This window comes from Littorina saxatilis, linkage group LG5 (genome assembly GCF_037325665.1).
Source record: "Littorina saxatilis isolate snail1 linkage group LG5, US_GU_Lsax_2.0, whole genome shotgun sequence".
NCBI classification, from domain to species: Eukaryota; Metazoa; Mollusca; class Gastropoda; order Littorinimorpha; family Littorinidae; genus Littorina; species Littorina saxatilis.
This window is the reverse complement of record NC_090249.1, coordinates 25,136,728-25,150,617: the sequence shown is the minus strand read 5'-3', so window position 1 is coordinate 25,150,617 and position 13,890 is coordinate 25,136,728. Positions and strand designations below refer to the sequence as shown.

The following is a 13,890-nucleotide window of genomic DNA, read 5'->3' as shown; positions in this document are numbered from 1 at the left end:
CTACTACCCCGCTCTTCTTGTCAATGTCACTGCCTTTGCCATGAGCGGTGGACTGACGATGCTACGAGTATACGGTCTTGCTGCGTTGCATTGCGTTCAGTTTCATTCTGTGAGTTCGACAGCTACTTGACTAAATGTTGTATTTTCGCCTTACGCGACTTGTTAGTTTGTTTACCGCCATTCTTTGACTCTGAATAGCCAACTTGCACAATAGTATTCCCCGCTTGAATAGCTCTCCGGTGCGAAAGAAAAGGAAGGTTCACTTCCCTGCGGACAAACTTTTTGCTCTCACATGCGCTGGTGTTCTCTGGCTTGTGTTAACACAATTTTTTTTTTTAAACTTGATCGCCTTTCCTTTTTGCACGGGCCATGCTTGGGTACTTTGAACGAACTTTTGGATTATTTTTGCGGCTATCATTGCTGAGCCCACTGCTCACAGTGCAAATTCACAATGTTCAAGGCGAAGTGTCCGCACTGAAACGCAACCTCTCACAGAGCTATCCGAACATGCCCGCATTTTGGGGGAGATCTCGCAAGGCCACGCAAGTTTACGCAGATTTATCGCGCGACTTGGCGGCGCTGGACGATGGGGCAAGTCGCCTATTACTATCATGTCGCTTTATAGGCTATATGTCTCGGTATAGTCTGTAATATACGCGTTGTTGGTCATCCACAGATTCACATATATATCAAAGACAAGACCGTTCGGTTTCATGTCTGCAGTTCAGTTATTGCATATCAGGATACAACTGCCGCCTTGCCGCACTACATCAATCTCTGACGTCATCCAAGCCTCTCGAAAGGCTAAACTATCAAATCGTCTTATTAGACTAATCTAGTACAAAGTCATGGATACGACATAGTAGACCCTATCTCCATAGGGCGGGGAAATAGCTTAGTCGGTAGCAGCGCTGGCTTCAAAACCAGTTGTCGCTATCGGCGTGGGTTCGATCCCCACGTTCGGCGAGGGATTTATTTCCCAGAGTCAACTTTGTGCAGACTCTCCTCGGTGGCCGAACACCCCCGTGTGCACGCATGCGCACGATAAAGAACCCAAGTTCACAGCAAAAGTCTCATGGCTTGGAAACATGAATACACGCATGCAGGAAAAAGGAAAAAAATATGGGTAGCGCCGTATATTGTATGGCAGCTCGCTTTCCCCAGGGAGAAAGCAGCCCGAATTTCCATGAGGGTAACCTCACGGGACTGTATAAATATTATCCTCATCCTTATCTCCTCTTTGACACCATAGACATACCATAAAGATAGCCGCTGACGATTCATCCCTGGTGATACCTAAATAAATAAGGTTCTAACAGCATTCTGATTTTAAATGTTTGTTCTGTTGATGTTTGTTTCAGCTGGGCTACTCGACATCTTCGATTCCAAAGTGTGTTATGGCGTCTTAGGATGCTTCCGCAATGACGCACCATTCACTAACTCGTGGCGAGAGTTGCCCAACTCGCCTGAGAAAATTGGCGTGTCCTTGACCCTTTACACCCGTGCCAATCCTTTGGAGGGTGACGCCCTTGACTGGCGTAACACCGAGAACATCATCTCGCGCACGCACTTTGACCCCAATGCCGAGGTCAAGGTCATCATTCATGGGTATATGAATGACGGCATGGACTACTGGGTGGTCAATATGACGAGGGCTCTACTTCAAGCGGTGTGTGTGTGTGTGTGTGGTTGTGCCTGCGGTTGAGTGTGGGTGTGTGTGTATGTGTGTATGTGTGTGTGTGTGTGTGTGTGTGTGTGTGTGTGTGTGTGTGTGTGTGTGTGTCTTTGTGTCTGTGTGTCTGTGTGTCGTGTGTTATCTGTCTGCGTTTCTTTTCTTCTTCTTTCTTTCTTTCTTTATTTCTTGGTTTCTTTTTTTCTTTTTCTTTTTTTCTTTCTTCATTTCTTTCTATATTGCTTTCTTTTTATATTTAGTCAAGTTTTGACTAAATATTTTAACATCGAGGGGGAATCGAGACGAGGGTCGTGGTGTATGTGTGTGTGTGTGTGTGTGTGTATGTGTGTGTGTGTGTGTGCGTGCGTGTAGAGCGATTCAGACCAAACTACTGGACCGATCTTTATGAAATTTGACATGAAAGTTCCTGGGTATGATATCCCCATACGTTTTTTTCATTTTTTTGATAAATGTCTTTGATGACGTCATATCCGGCTTTTCGTGAAAGTTGAGGCGGCACTGTCACGCCCTCATTTTTCAACCAAATTGGTTCAAATTTTGGTCAAGTAATCTTCGACGAAGCCCGGGGTTCGGTATTGCATTTCAGCTTGGTGGCTTAAAAATTAATTAATGACTTTGGTCATTAAAAATCGGAAAATTGTAAAAAAAAATAAACATTTATAAAACGATCCAAATTTACGTTTATCTTATTTTCCATCATTTGCTGATTCCAAAAACATATAAATATGTTATATTCGGATTAAAAACAAGCTCTGAAAATTAAATATATAAAAATTATTATCAAAATTAAATTGTCCAAATCAATTTAAAAACACTTTCATCTTATTCCTTGTCGGTTCCTGATTCCAAAAACATATAGATATGATATGTTTGGATTAAAAACACGCTCAGAAAGTTAAAACAAAAAGAGGTACAGAAAAGCGTGCTATCCTTCTTAGCGCAACTACTACCCCGCTCTTCTTGTCAATTTCACTGCCTTTGCCATGAGCGGTGGACTGACGATGCTACGAGTATACGGTCTTGCTGAAAAATGGCAGCTACTTGACTAAATATTGTATTTTCGCCTTACGCGACTTGTTTTTATATTTAGTCAAGTTTTGACTAAATATTTTAACATCGAGGGGGAATCGAAACGAGGGTCGTGGTGTATGTGCGTATGTGTGTGCGTGCGTGTGTGTCTGTGTGTGTGTGTGTAGAGCGATTCAGACTAAACTACTGAACCGATCTTTATGAAATTTGACATGAGAGTTCCTGGGTATGAAATCCCCGAACGTTTTTTTCATTTTTTGGATAAATGTCTTTGATGACGTCATATCCGGCTTTTCGTGAAAGTTGAGGCGGCACTGTCACGCCCTCATTTTTCAACCAAATTGGTTCAAATTTTGGTCAAGTAATCTTCGACGAAGCCCGGGGTTCGGTATTGCATTTCAGCTTGGTAGCTTACAAATTAATTAATGACTTTGGTCATTAAAAATCGGAAAATTGTAAAAAAAAAAAAAAAATTTATAAAACGATCCAAATTTACGTTTATCTTATTCTCCATCATTTGCTGATTCCAAAAACATATAAATATGTTATATTCAGATTAAAAACAAGCTCTGAAAATTAAATATATAAAAATTATTATCAAAATTAAATTGTCCAAATCAATTTAAAAACACTTTCATCTTATTCCTTGTCGGTTCCTGATTCCAAAAACATATAGATATGATATGTTTGGATTAAAAACACGCTCAGAAAGTTAAAACAAAGAGAGGTACAGAAAAGCGTGCTATCCTTCTTAGCGCAACTACTACCCCGCTCTTCTTGTCAATTTCATTGCCTTTGCCATGAGCGGTGGACTGACGATGCTACAAGTATACGGTCTTGCTGAAAAATGGCATTGCGTTCAGTTTCATTCTGTGAGTTCGACAGCTACTTGACTAAATATTGTATTTTCGCCTTACGCGACTTGTTTCTTTCTTTCTTTCTTCCGATGATAATCTCTCGATATAAACTTACATATACACGGGCATTCTCATTTTTCAGGGACATTACAACGTCATCAAGGTGGCATGGGGACCGGGAGCCCACGCTGTCTACCCCAAGGCAGTGGCCAATACCAGAGTGGTCGGGGCCGTCACAGCACACTTTCTGACGTCACTGAGAAATGCGCACAACGTCAGCATGTCTCGTGTACATTTGATGGGGCACAGTCTCGGGGCGCATATCGCTGGCTACGTGGGGTCTGACGCTCGTGGAATCGCTCGTATTTCAGGTACATTGTATTGTCGGAGTTTTTTCTCGAGAAATTAAAGACACACTCTTTCCCGTGAAAACAGTTGGGCTCAGCTCACCATCTCAGATCTGGCCAAGCCTTTGCGTGGGATATGACCCTCTTTCCAATAGTCTCCTGTCCGCCCAGCGACCTTCCCCTTGACCCTGCTTGTGACCTCGATGTTTTATGCCCCGCAAGAGGTACGGTACTCTCTAAGCACCCAAAACCTCAAAGAGAGATAACTGGTGGAAACCTCCCTATTGAAGTCTCCTGTATGACGGCTTACTAGTGCCAAAACCTCATAATTGTAATTATCAAGGGAAAATTAGTAATTTTCCCTTGATAATTACCATTTTCACGTGTTAATTACTAATTTTTCCGGGAAAATTACTAATTTTTCACTTTCACCTGTTAATTACTAATTTTTAGTGTTGGCTCCCTTCCTGACGGATTGCTAGTGCCAAAACTAAACATTAGTAATTTTCGCGTGAAAATTAGTAACTAACAGATGAAAACAGTAACTGACAGCGTTAATTAGTAATTATCACGTGATAATGGGTAACACCAGGTTTTGACACTAGTAAGCCGTCATACTCCTGTCCGCCCAGCCGACCTTCCCCTTGACCCTGCTTGTAACCTCGATGTTTTATGCCCCCGCAAGGTGAACGGTACTCGCTAAGCACCCAAAACCTCAGAGAGATAACTGGCGGAAACCTTCCTATTGGACACATACCACAAATCAACACCCTGACTGCTTCCTGTTAGAAGTTGGTTTTTTTTTCAATGAACTAAATTCAAAGGGTTTTGTAGAGCGGTGGGAGGGTATCGGAAAGTATGTTTTAATTTGGACATACGTCAGTTAACGTGTGTTGTTTGGTTAGGCCTGGTGAGTGGTTCCTTTTGCTTGTGTGTGTTTAGTGACTAAAACAGTTTATTCATTTAAATCCATTGAAACTTGATAATTCAAAATTTGACGTAACTTGATATCAATGTCCTCATTTGCATCATAGTACGAATTAACTGAATTAGTTCCCTTTGCTTTTACAGCAGTCACATGACAATAACAGTTGTCTCATGATTCCTTATAAATGCTGTTCATGAATACAACTTTGGTTTCCTTTTAAATAAGAAAAAAATATTTCGTGTTATTTCGAAGTGATGTATATGTGAACACATTCACGGACATAAATGTCGTGATGATACGCATCAAATCAAAGACTGTTGCATGATTGTCCTCAACTTAGGTATGGACCCCGCGGGCCCCTTGTTCGAATCTACGGACCCTGCCGTGCGCATCGACTCCACTGACGCCGACCTGGTGGACTGCATCCACTCTGATGGTGTCCCGCTGGAAGACATGGGTAAGTGTCACCTCCACATATTCTTCTTCTTCTTCTTCTGCGTTCCAGTCGCCATGCTAGACTGTCTAGGTTGTTGATGTAATAAAGTCTGCAGTTCGCCGTAGGGACTCCGCTGGGCCCTACAGTTTCTCCTTCAGGTCAACCATCTGGTACTTTTAACAAATTGTGATCACGCATAGTGTGATGTTAAGTGTCTTTTTTTATCGGATTATTCCAAGAGGACATTCAACTTTGTGGAAATGTCAACCTTGCTGAAGTTCACACACACACACACACACACACACACACTAACACACACACACACACACACGCACACGTACACGTACATACACACACACGCACACACACACGCACACACACACACATACACACACACGCACACACACACACACACATACACACACACTAAACACACACACACACACACACACACACAGAGAGAAACACACACACACACACACACACAGTTGTTATTCCACTGCGAAATTGCCATTGATACTTGCACTAGACTTAGAGAACGACTGCAATCTGAAACAGTACTCGGGGAACGGGAAATAAGTGCGTCCGGGGACCCGTACTTTTTATGTTTAGTGCGTCCGGGGACCCCCTCCATGAATTTCTAGTTCGTGTTTTCGGCTTCTATTGTGTATAGGACGCAGAGACGCACACTTTGGGGAGCCCTGTCATTAAATGTTGTTCTTCAAATGGATATATTATGTCATCGAAGGGGCCTCACAATACACGTCCCGGTTGTAGTGAGGAGAATTCAACGTCAAAAGAAGAATGCGAAGTACAAGATCACGTTGAGTAACAGACCGTACGTAGTATAATACTAGCGTCCATAATGTTCTTACCTTGCAGCTGCACAGGGATGTAAAAAATCCGGGTTTGTCTCCCTTCAACTGCATGCCTTGTTCCTCTCTTTCCAGTTAGGTCGAGTGCAACAAAAACGTTGACTTCCATCTGAAAGTGTTTTCGTGTCTTGAACTTCGTTGTCTGGTGGTCTGTTTCAGGTTCAGGCGATTGCATCAGTTCAACAACATCTTAAATATTGTTTTTTCCTTGAATAACCGAAACTTCGGACAACAATAAAATGAATCAATGAAGTGTAACACGTAAATCTCCAAGTCCTACAAGCGAATTCTTATACGTTTGTGTTTGACCATCTCGGTCAAGCGGACCTGAAAAAGGCCAAGTCTTTCAGAAGCGTTCATCATCCTTCGTTATTTTTGATTCAGGGTTCGGTACCTTGTCCGCGTGGTGTGACGTGGATTTCTATCCCAATGGCGGAGGACATCAAGCAGGATGTCCCAAACCTGTCTCTGGCGCCATACTTGACGTCTTCAGCATGAATATGCTGGGTAAGGAGAGGTGTTTGTTCATTAATAAACTAAAGGGGTACTCGTTAAAAAGATAAACAGTCTCAAATCGCCCCATAAGCAATATACAGTTCTGTTTGGGGTTTGTAATGATGTCATCATGTAACATGAATACCTTAGAATTGGTGGTCGGACGCTCGATTATTTAAAATGTTAAACCGTGCTTTGATTATCTTACATGTTTCGCCTCTGAGGGCGTTGAGCCTTGCACGCATGTTGTGTATAACATATTTTAATACCTAAAATGGCACGGGTTTTGCCTGTTAGCGTTATGGATGCTTGTCAGCATTAAGTAAATAAGTCAGTAAACAGAATCGGGACTCAAACGCAAAACAAAAAGCTTGCGTAAAGGCGTTCCTTAACTGGGCGAAGTCGACTACGTGAAGTAAGCCCTATACTTCGCGAAGTAGGCTGCACTGAGTTTTCGGTAAAAAAAACACTTCGCGAAGTCTTCGCGTAGTCGACTTCGGGCTCAATTAAGGACAGGCTTCACGAAACTGTTACCTTACTTTACATTATATTTAATTGATTAGCTTAGTCATTCCGTCAGTGTACTACTTATGTAACCTGTTGAAGAAGATATTACGTCGAACCGCGTTCAATACAAGTCCTCCGGATGTCGTCGTCGTCATATTTGCCTGAATCAATGCATTGTCAATTTGGTTGTCATCATCGTATTTGCCCAAGTGTACTTATCAGTTCCTCTGTCTCTTCACCGTCAATTTTCAGGCGCAGAAACAGCGGTGTCTTGCAGCCATTCTCGCAGCCATGATCTGTACGTTGACTCGATCATCACGTGCACATACCCATCTTCTCGCTGTGACAGCTACGCGAAATTCAAGGCTGGAAAATGCGCTTGCAATTCTCCTTCTTCTTGCGCGTCCATGGGCTACCGGACTTCCAAGAGCACGGCGCCAGGAAAATATTACCTCGTTACCACTGGCACGGAGCCCTTCTGTTAAGGCTGGAGTATACACCTAGGCCATATTTCAAAGTGGTTAGGCAATTTTATTCTATTCTGAAATCTTAAAATCGTTGTTATTAATTATCTATTTAAAAAAACACAATTAATGTCAGAGCTGTTTCAAAGCGTTGTCTGTTGTTGTTAATTGTAGAGGAAGGACGTGACTTTGCATTATGGGTATTCAAATTAATCACAAAATGTTGGATCGCGTACGAAACGAAGCTTTCTTGATACGCAACAAATGCCAAACCATTTCTCCACATCAATGTTATTTATTTATCTATCTATTTATTTGAATATGTGTAGGTGTTCTAAAGTATCTAGATAAAACAAGTGCCGCTTCACAACTTGTAGGCCTCCTCGTCCTTTCTCTCCGCCTTCGTCTGTGTCATTATCAACGACTTTTGAGGTGTAATTGCTATTGCTGTGATGACAATAATCATCTTCAGTTTTATGTCTTGCACATGGTAAAGTCACCTCCTCCTCTTCTTCCTCTCCTCCTACCCCCTCCTTTTACTCTGAAATTGTAGACAACTTTCGCGGCATGATTATTGCATTTATTGCTGCGATAACTATATTTATCAGCATGAGCGTCGCAGCAATGTTTATGTCCACGCAGCGTACACCTGACTATCTCTTCAAAACGTGTGTGAAATGAGCAGTCCAACTAATATATGTTATATGAAGTCTTATATCGCGCGCGTATCTCCAGACTCGGACTCAAGGCGCAGGGATCTATTTATGCCGTGTGAGATGGAATTTTTTTACACAATACATCACGCATTCACATCGACCAGCAGATCGCAGCCATTTCGGCGCATATCCTACTTTTCACGGCCTATTATTCCAAGTCACACGGGTATTTTGGTGGACATTTTTTATCTATGCCTAACCAATTTTGCCAGGAAAGACCCTTTTGTCAATCGTGGGATCTTTAACGTGCACACCCCAATGTAGTGTACACGAAGGGACCTCGGTTTTTCGTCTCATCCGAAAGACTAGCACTTGAACCCACCACCTAGGTTTAGGAAAGGGGGGAGAAAATTGCTAACGCCCTGACCCAGGGTCGAACTCGCAACCTCTCGCTTCCGAGCGCAAGTGCGTTACCACTCGACCACCCAGACACACTTTCGAGCTATACTCATTATCGCTGTGATGAAAATGGTTGTCGTCATAGCGTCGCGGGAATGTGTATATCTTGCACACAGTCTATCTATGTCTGACTTTCTCTTCATAATGTATGTGAAATAAGATGTCAAACTGATATGAAGGGATTTGTAACGCTCTCGCTTGAAAAAGCGCTTTGAAAGAGCTTTGAATTATATACCACCTGTGAAGATGATAGATGTACCGGAGCGTGTGGCTTTTGTCCAATGTTCTACATCGAGCCAAAAAGGAATTAAATAGACTTATGATGTGCACTATGAGCTGCATACATCTGATGCATACGTTGTGTTGATGGCTTTTGCTGTGTAGAATGGTTGCTATTTGTGCAAAGTTATATCATCAAATACCGCCCGCTTCGCCATTGCCTCGTGTTTTTAATCTCACTATACATGTTCCCGCTGTTTCTTGGGGCTAGGGGGATGAGATGGTATAAATGATTGCGCTTTTCATTCAAAAGGGGTGGCGGGGGATTTGTGAGTGTGTTGTGTTTGTCTGTCTGAGTCTGTGTGTTAGCCTGGTGTATTTGTGTGTGTGTGTGTGTGTGTGTGTGTGTGTGTGTGTGCGTGCGTGTGTGTGTGTGTGTGTGTATGTGTGTGTGTGTGTGTGTGTGTGTGTGTGTGTGTGTGTGTGTCTGTCTGTCTGTCTGTCTGTGTCTGTGTCTGTGTCAGTGTGCATGTTAGCCGTTCCCCTCCCGATCAGAATGAACGGTAATGGAACCTTAACCCATTGGTAACGGAACGCTTAGATCGTTAAAGGAACTTAAAACAACGGTAACGCAACGGTAGCGCTCTCACACACATTTGTCATATCCACTTTCCACACAACCGTTCTAGGTCCCGTTTCCGTACCGACCAAGGACAGCTGCCACTATGGTCAGACGCTGCTCAAAGATGCCAAAAACGGCCGTTTGCGCAGCATTCCATTGTTGTGGCAGCCGTCCTTGGTCGGTACGGGAACGGGACCTAGAACGGTTGTGTGGAATGGGGGTATTAACTCCAACCACCTGGTCTTATGGAAAGCGAAAAACGCCGATTTTGAGTTAAGCTTATGAGTCCCAGTACAGTGGTACATTTGATATGAGGCCCCTCCGTTCATTTGTGAATGCAGAACAAGCTCTGAAAATTAAATATATAAAAATTATTATCAAAATTAAATTGTCCAAATCAATTTAAAAACTCTTTCATCTTATTCCTTGTCGGTTCCTGATTCCAAAAACATATAGATATGATATGTTTGGATTAAAAACACGCTCAGAAAGTTAAAACAAAGAGAGGTACAGAAAAGCGTGCTATCCTTCTTAGCGCAACTACTACCCCGCTCTTCTTGTCAATTTCACTGCCTTTGCCATGAGCGGTGGACTGACGATGCTACGAGTATACGGTCTTGCTGAAAAATGACATTGCGTTCAGTTTCATTCTGTGAGTTCGACAGCTACTTGACTAAATATTGTATTTTCGCCTTACGCGACTTGTTTTTGTTTGGCCTTAGTCATCGTTGACTGTACTGGTGTAAAACTGAGATGGTGTGCGTGGTTGTTTTTTTTTGTTCAAAGGATTCTTGTGCTGTTGTTCATTGTGTGCTTATCTGAGAGTCTGTCCTTTTTACATTTAGTCAAGTTTTGACTAAATGTTTTAACGTAGAGGGGGAATCGAGACGAGGGTCGTGGTGTATGTGCGTGCGTGCGTGTGTGTGTGTGTGTGTCTGTCTGTCTGTGTGTGTGTGTAGAGCGATTCAGACTAAACTACTGGACCAATCTTTATGAAATTTGACATGAGAGTTCCTGGGAATGATATCCCCGGACGTTTGTTTCATTTTTTTCGATAAATGTCTTTGATGACGTCATATCCGGCTTTTTGTAAAAGTTGATGCGGCACTGTCACACCCTTATTTTTCAATCAAATTGATTGAAATTTTGGCCTAGCAATTTTCGACAAAAGCCAGTCTTCGGTATTGCATTTCAGCTTGGTGGCTTAAAAATTAATTAATGACTTTGGTCATTAAAAATCTGAAAATTGTAAAAAAACAATTGTTTTAATAAAACGATCCAAATTTACGTTCATCTTATTCTTTATCATGTTCTGATTCCAAAAACATATACATATGTTATATTTGGATTAAAAACAAGCTCTGAAAATTAAAAATATAAAAATTATGATCAAAATTAAATTTCCGAAATCGTTTTAAAAACTATTTCATCTTATTCCTTGTCGGTTCCTAATTCCAAAAACATATAGATATGATATGTTTGGATTAAAAACACGCTCAGAAAGTTAAAACGAAGAGAGGTACAGTAAAGCGTGCTATGAAGCACAGCGCAATCGCTACCGCGCCAAACAGGCTCGTCACTTTCACTGCCTTTTGCACTAGCGGCGGACTACGTTCAGTTTCATTCTGTGAGTTCCACAGCTTGACTAAATGTAGTAATTTCGCCTTACGCGACTTGTTTGGGTGTGAGCTTTTTCTTCCTTGCCACATTTGGTCACAGCTACATAATTATGCCGCTGGTTCTACATGTACCTCAGTTTTAAGTATTCACCGGCACACAAAGAATGAATTAAGCACAAACACGCTATCAAAGCCAGCATAAAGCTCAGGCTAACTTTCGCTGAAAAGAGCGGCTTACTGGGATGGCAAACAGGAAAAAGCATTAGAAAAGAAACGATGCATTCTGACGACATTGAGAACACACACACACACACACACACCCACACGCACACGCACACACAGACACACACACACACACACACACACACACACACACACACACACACACACACACACACACACACACACACACACACACGAGCGCGCGCGAATTATATGAGAAGTACTCGGGTGCTAATGGGTATGGAGCATCTGTTCCACAGGTATGGCTTCCAGTGAAGAGGAAATCCTTGAAGCACAGGTGGAGGAAGAAGACGTGTCTGCGCCTGTGCATGCAGGGACACTCACCCATGCATCTGAGATGTGCTTCCACTGTGACAGATCTTTCCTTCGCAAGCAACAGCTACAAAGACATTTGGACACTGTGCATTATGAAGGTGACCCTGTTGTCCGCCCTGTTGCAGGATGCCTGAAAACATTCAAAAGGCCAGCTTTGTTGGACAATCTTAACAAAAATGTCCATGTCGCAGAGGCCTTTTAAATGCGGAAAATGTGGCAAGGCATTTGGCATGAAAGGATCGCTCACACAGCACTGTCGATCTTGTGGGGGGCTGAAGCCCTATGGGTGTCACAAATGTGCTATGTTTTTGTGCAGCGGGTCAGGGTTAGCTGACCATAGGAGGTGCCACGAGGGCAGACGGTTTTGTTGTGATGGATGCTGGAAAATGTATAAATGGAAAGCAAATCTAACCCGCCACTGCAAGAAATGCCCAAATATTGAGTAATTTCAGCAGATTTGAAATGTGCAGTTTCCTCTTCTTTTCTTTTTGTACTAGATTTTGTTCATGTAGTCAAATTTTGACTCAATGTTTGTAGATAGACCAGGAATCGAGACGAGGGTGGTGACAGTGGTATTGAAAGTGAAAGTGGTTATGTTATATGAAGTCTTATATCGCGCGCGTATCTCCAGACTCGGACTCAAGGCGCAGGGATCTATTTATGCCGTGTGAGATGGAATTTTTTACACAATACAGCACGCAGTCACATCGACCAGCAGATCGCAGCCATTTCGGCGCATATCCTACTTTTCACGGCCTATTATTCCAAGTCACACGGGTATTTTGGTGGACATTTTTTTTTTATCTATGCCTATACAATTTTGCCAGGAAAGACCCTTTTGTCAATCGTGGGATCTTTAACGTGCAGACCTCAATGTAGTGTACACGAAGGGACCTCGGTTTTTCGTCTCATCCGAAAGACTAGCACTTGAACCCACCACCTAGGTTAGGAAAGGGGGGAGAAAACTGCTAACGCCCTGACCCAGGGTCGAACTCACAACCTCTCGCTTCCGAGCGCAAGTGCGTTACCACTCGGCCACCCAGTCCTGATGGTGTGCGTGGCTCAGTGTGTGTGTGTGTGTGTGTGTGTGTGTGTGTGTGTGTGTGTGTTTTCGTGTGAGTGCGCCCCTGTTCATTGTTTGTCACTGTCTCCATGTGTGTGTGGAGCAATTGAGAAAAAAAATAATGAATCGATCTTCATTAAACTTCACCTACAAAGACTTCCAAATGATACCCCAGAGATCTTTCCCCATTTGTTTTGTAGATATTTTATATGACTTCATACCCGACTTCTGGTGAAAGTTAAGGTGTCACTGATACACCCTCATTGTGTCGTATATTCGCCGCATATTTCGCGGAAACAATCGACCCGTTTCACCTTTTGGCTTGCCCACCCTCAGGAGTATTGTTGTAGATAATATATCTCAGATTTTCAGTGTTACTGTGAAGACAGTTTCGATTCAAGCCGACAGATTGACGAAATGGTTTGATTTTGCTTCACGTTCCTTGTTCTGTTCCCTCAGTTTTATACATTACTTACATCTGTTCTAAATATTTTGCAGCTGGCAAAAGACCAAGGGTTGACTTTAGTATCTGTTTTATTTTGATTTAGAGTCCACATTAATCTTGTGTTTTTATTGTCATTCATCACACACCATCACTAAATTGTGTATTGAGATGACGGTTTGAATAAATGTTTGCATTTTGTTGCCAAGAAACTGGAGTAATGTGTGTCGGTGTCTGTATTTCTTCACAACAAACACCATGCTCTGATGTACATATTCTCATGTGCATATTCTGTCATCATCTTCATTCACATCATCATCATCATCATCATCATTTCAACCAGTGTGTTTTATGGTAGAAGAAAACCAAACAGTGGAACCCCCCATGCAAGACCTTTTACAAATCTGAGACAATCAGGTCTTAAAAGGAAGGGAGTCTTAAAATTGTTGTACATTTTCAGAGGTTATGAACAGAAAATATGTTACAAAAACACCCAGGGCCTTAAAATTAAAAGGGAGGGAGTCTTAAAATAGGGGTTCCACTGTACAAGACATTGTCCTGATACATGGTAACCTGAGCAAAAATTGAACATTCAATCAACTTTCTGCCACTCTGTTGCTT

The 13,890-nt window shown here is 42.4% G+C and overlaps 1 protein-coding gene across 2 annotated transcripts in view; it reads left to right on the top strand.

The window, feature by feature from the left end:
* Nucleotides 1-9,177, top strand: part of LOC138966664 (inactive pancreatic lipase-related protein 1-like) — an 11,861-nt gene extending 2,684 nt beyond the window's left edge. For both annotated transcript variants that reach the window (XM_070338963.1, XM_070338962.1), the window contains exons 2-6: nt 1,362-1,669; nt 3,722-3,950; nt 5,195-5,311; nt 6,550-6,672; nt 7,420-9,177. In XM_070338963.1, the coding sequence (XP_070195064.1) occupies nt 1,362-1,669; nt 3,722-3,950; nt 5,195-5,311; nt 6,550-6,672; nt 7,420-7,652 (1,010 nt within the window). In that variant the 3' untranslated portion in view covers nt 7,653-9,177. The remainder of the gene's footprint in view (nt 1-1,361; nt 1,670-3,721; nt 3,951-5,194; nt 5,312-6,549; nt 6,673-7,419) is intronic.
* Nucleotides 9,178-13,890: the final 4,713 nt, after the last annotated feature.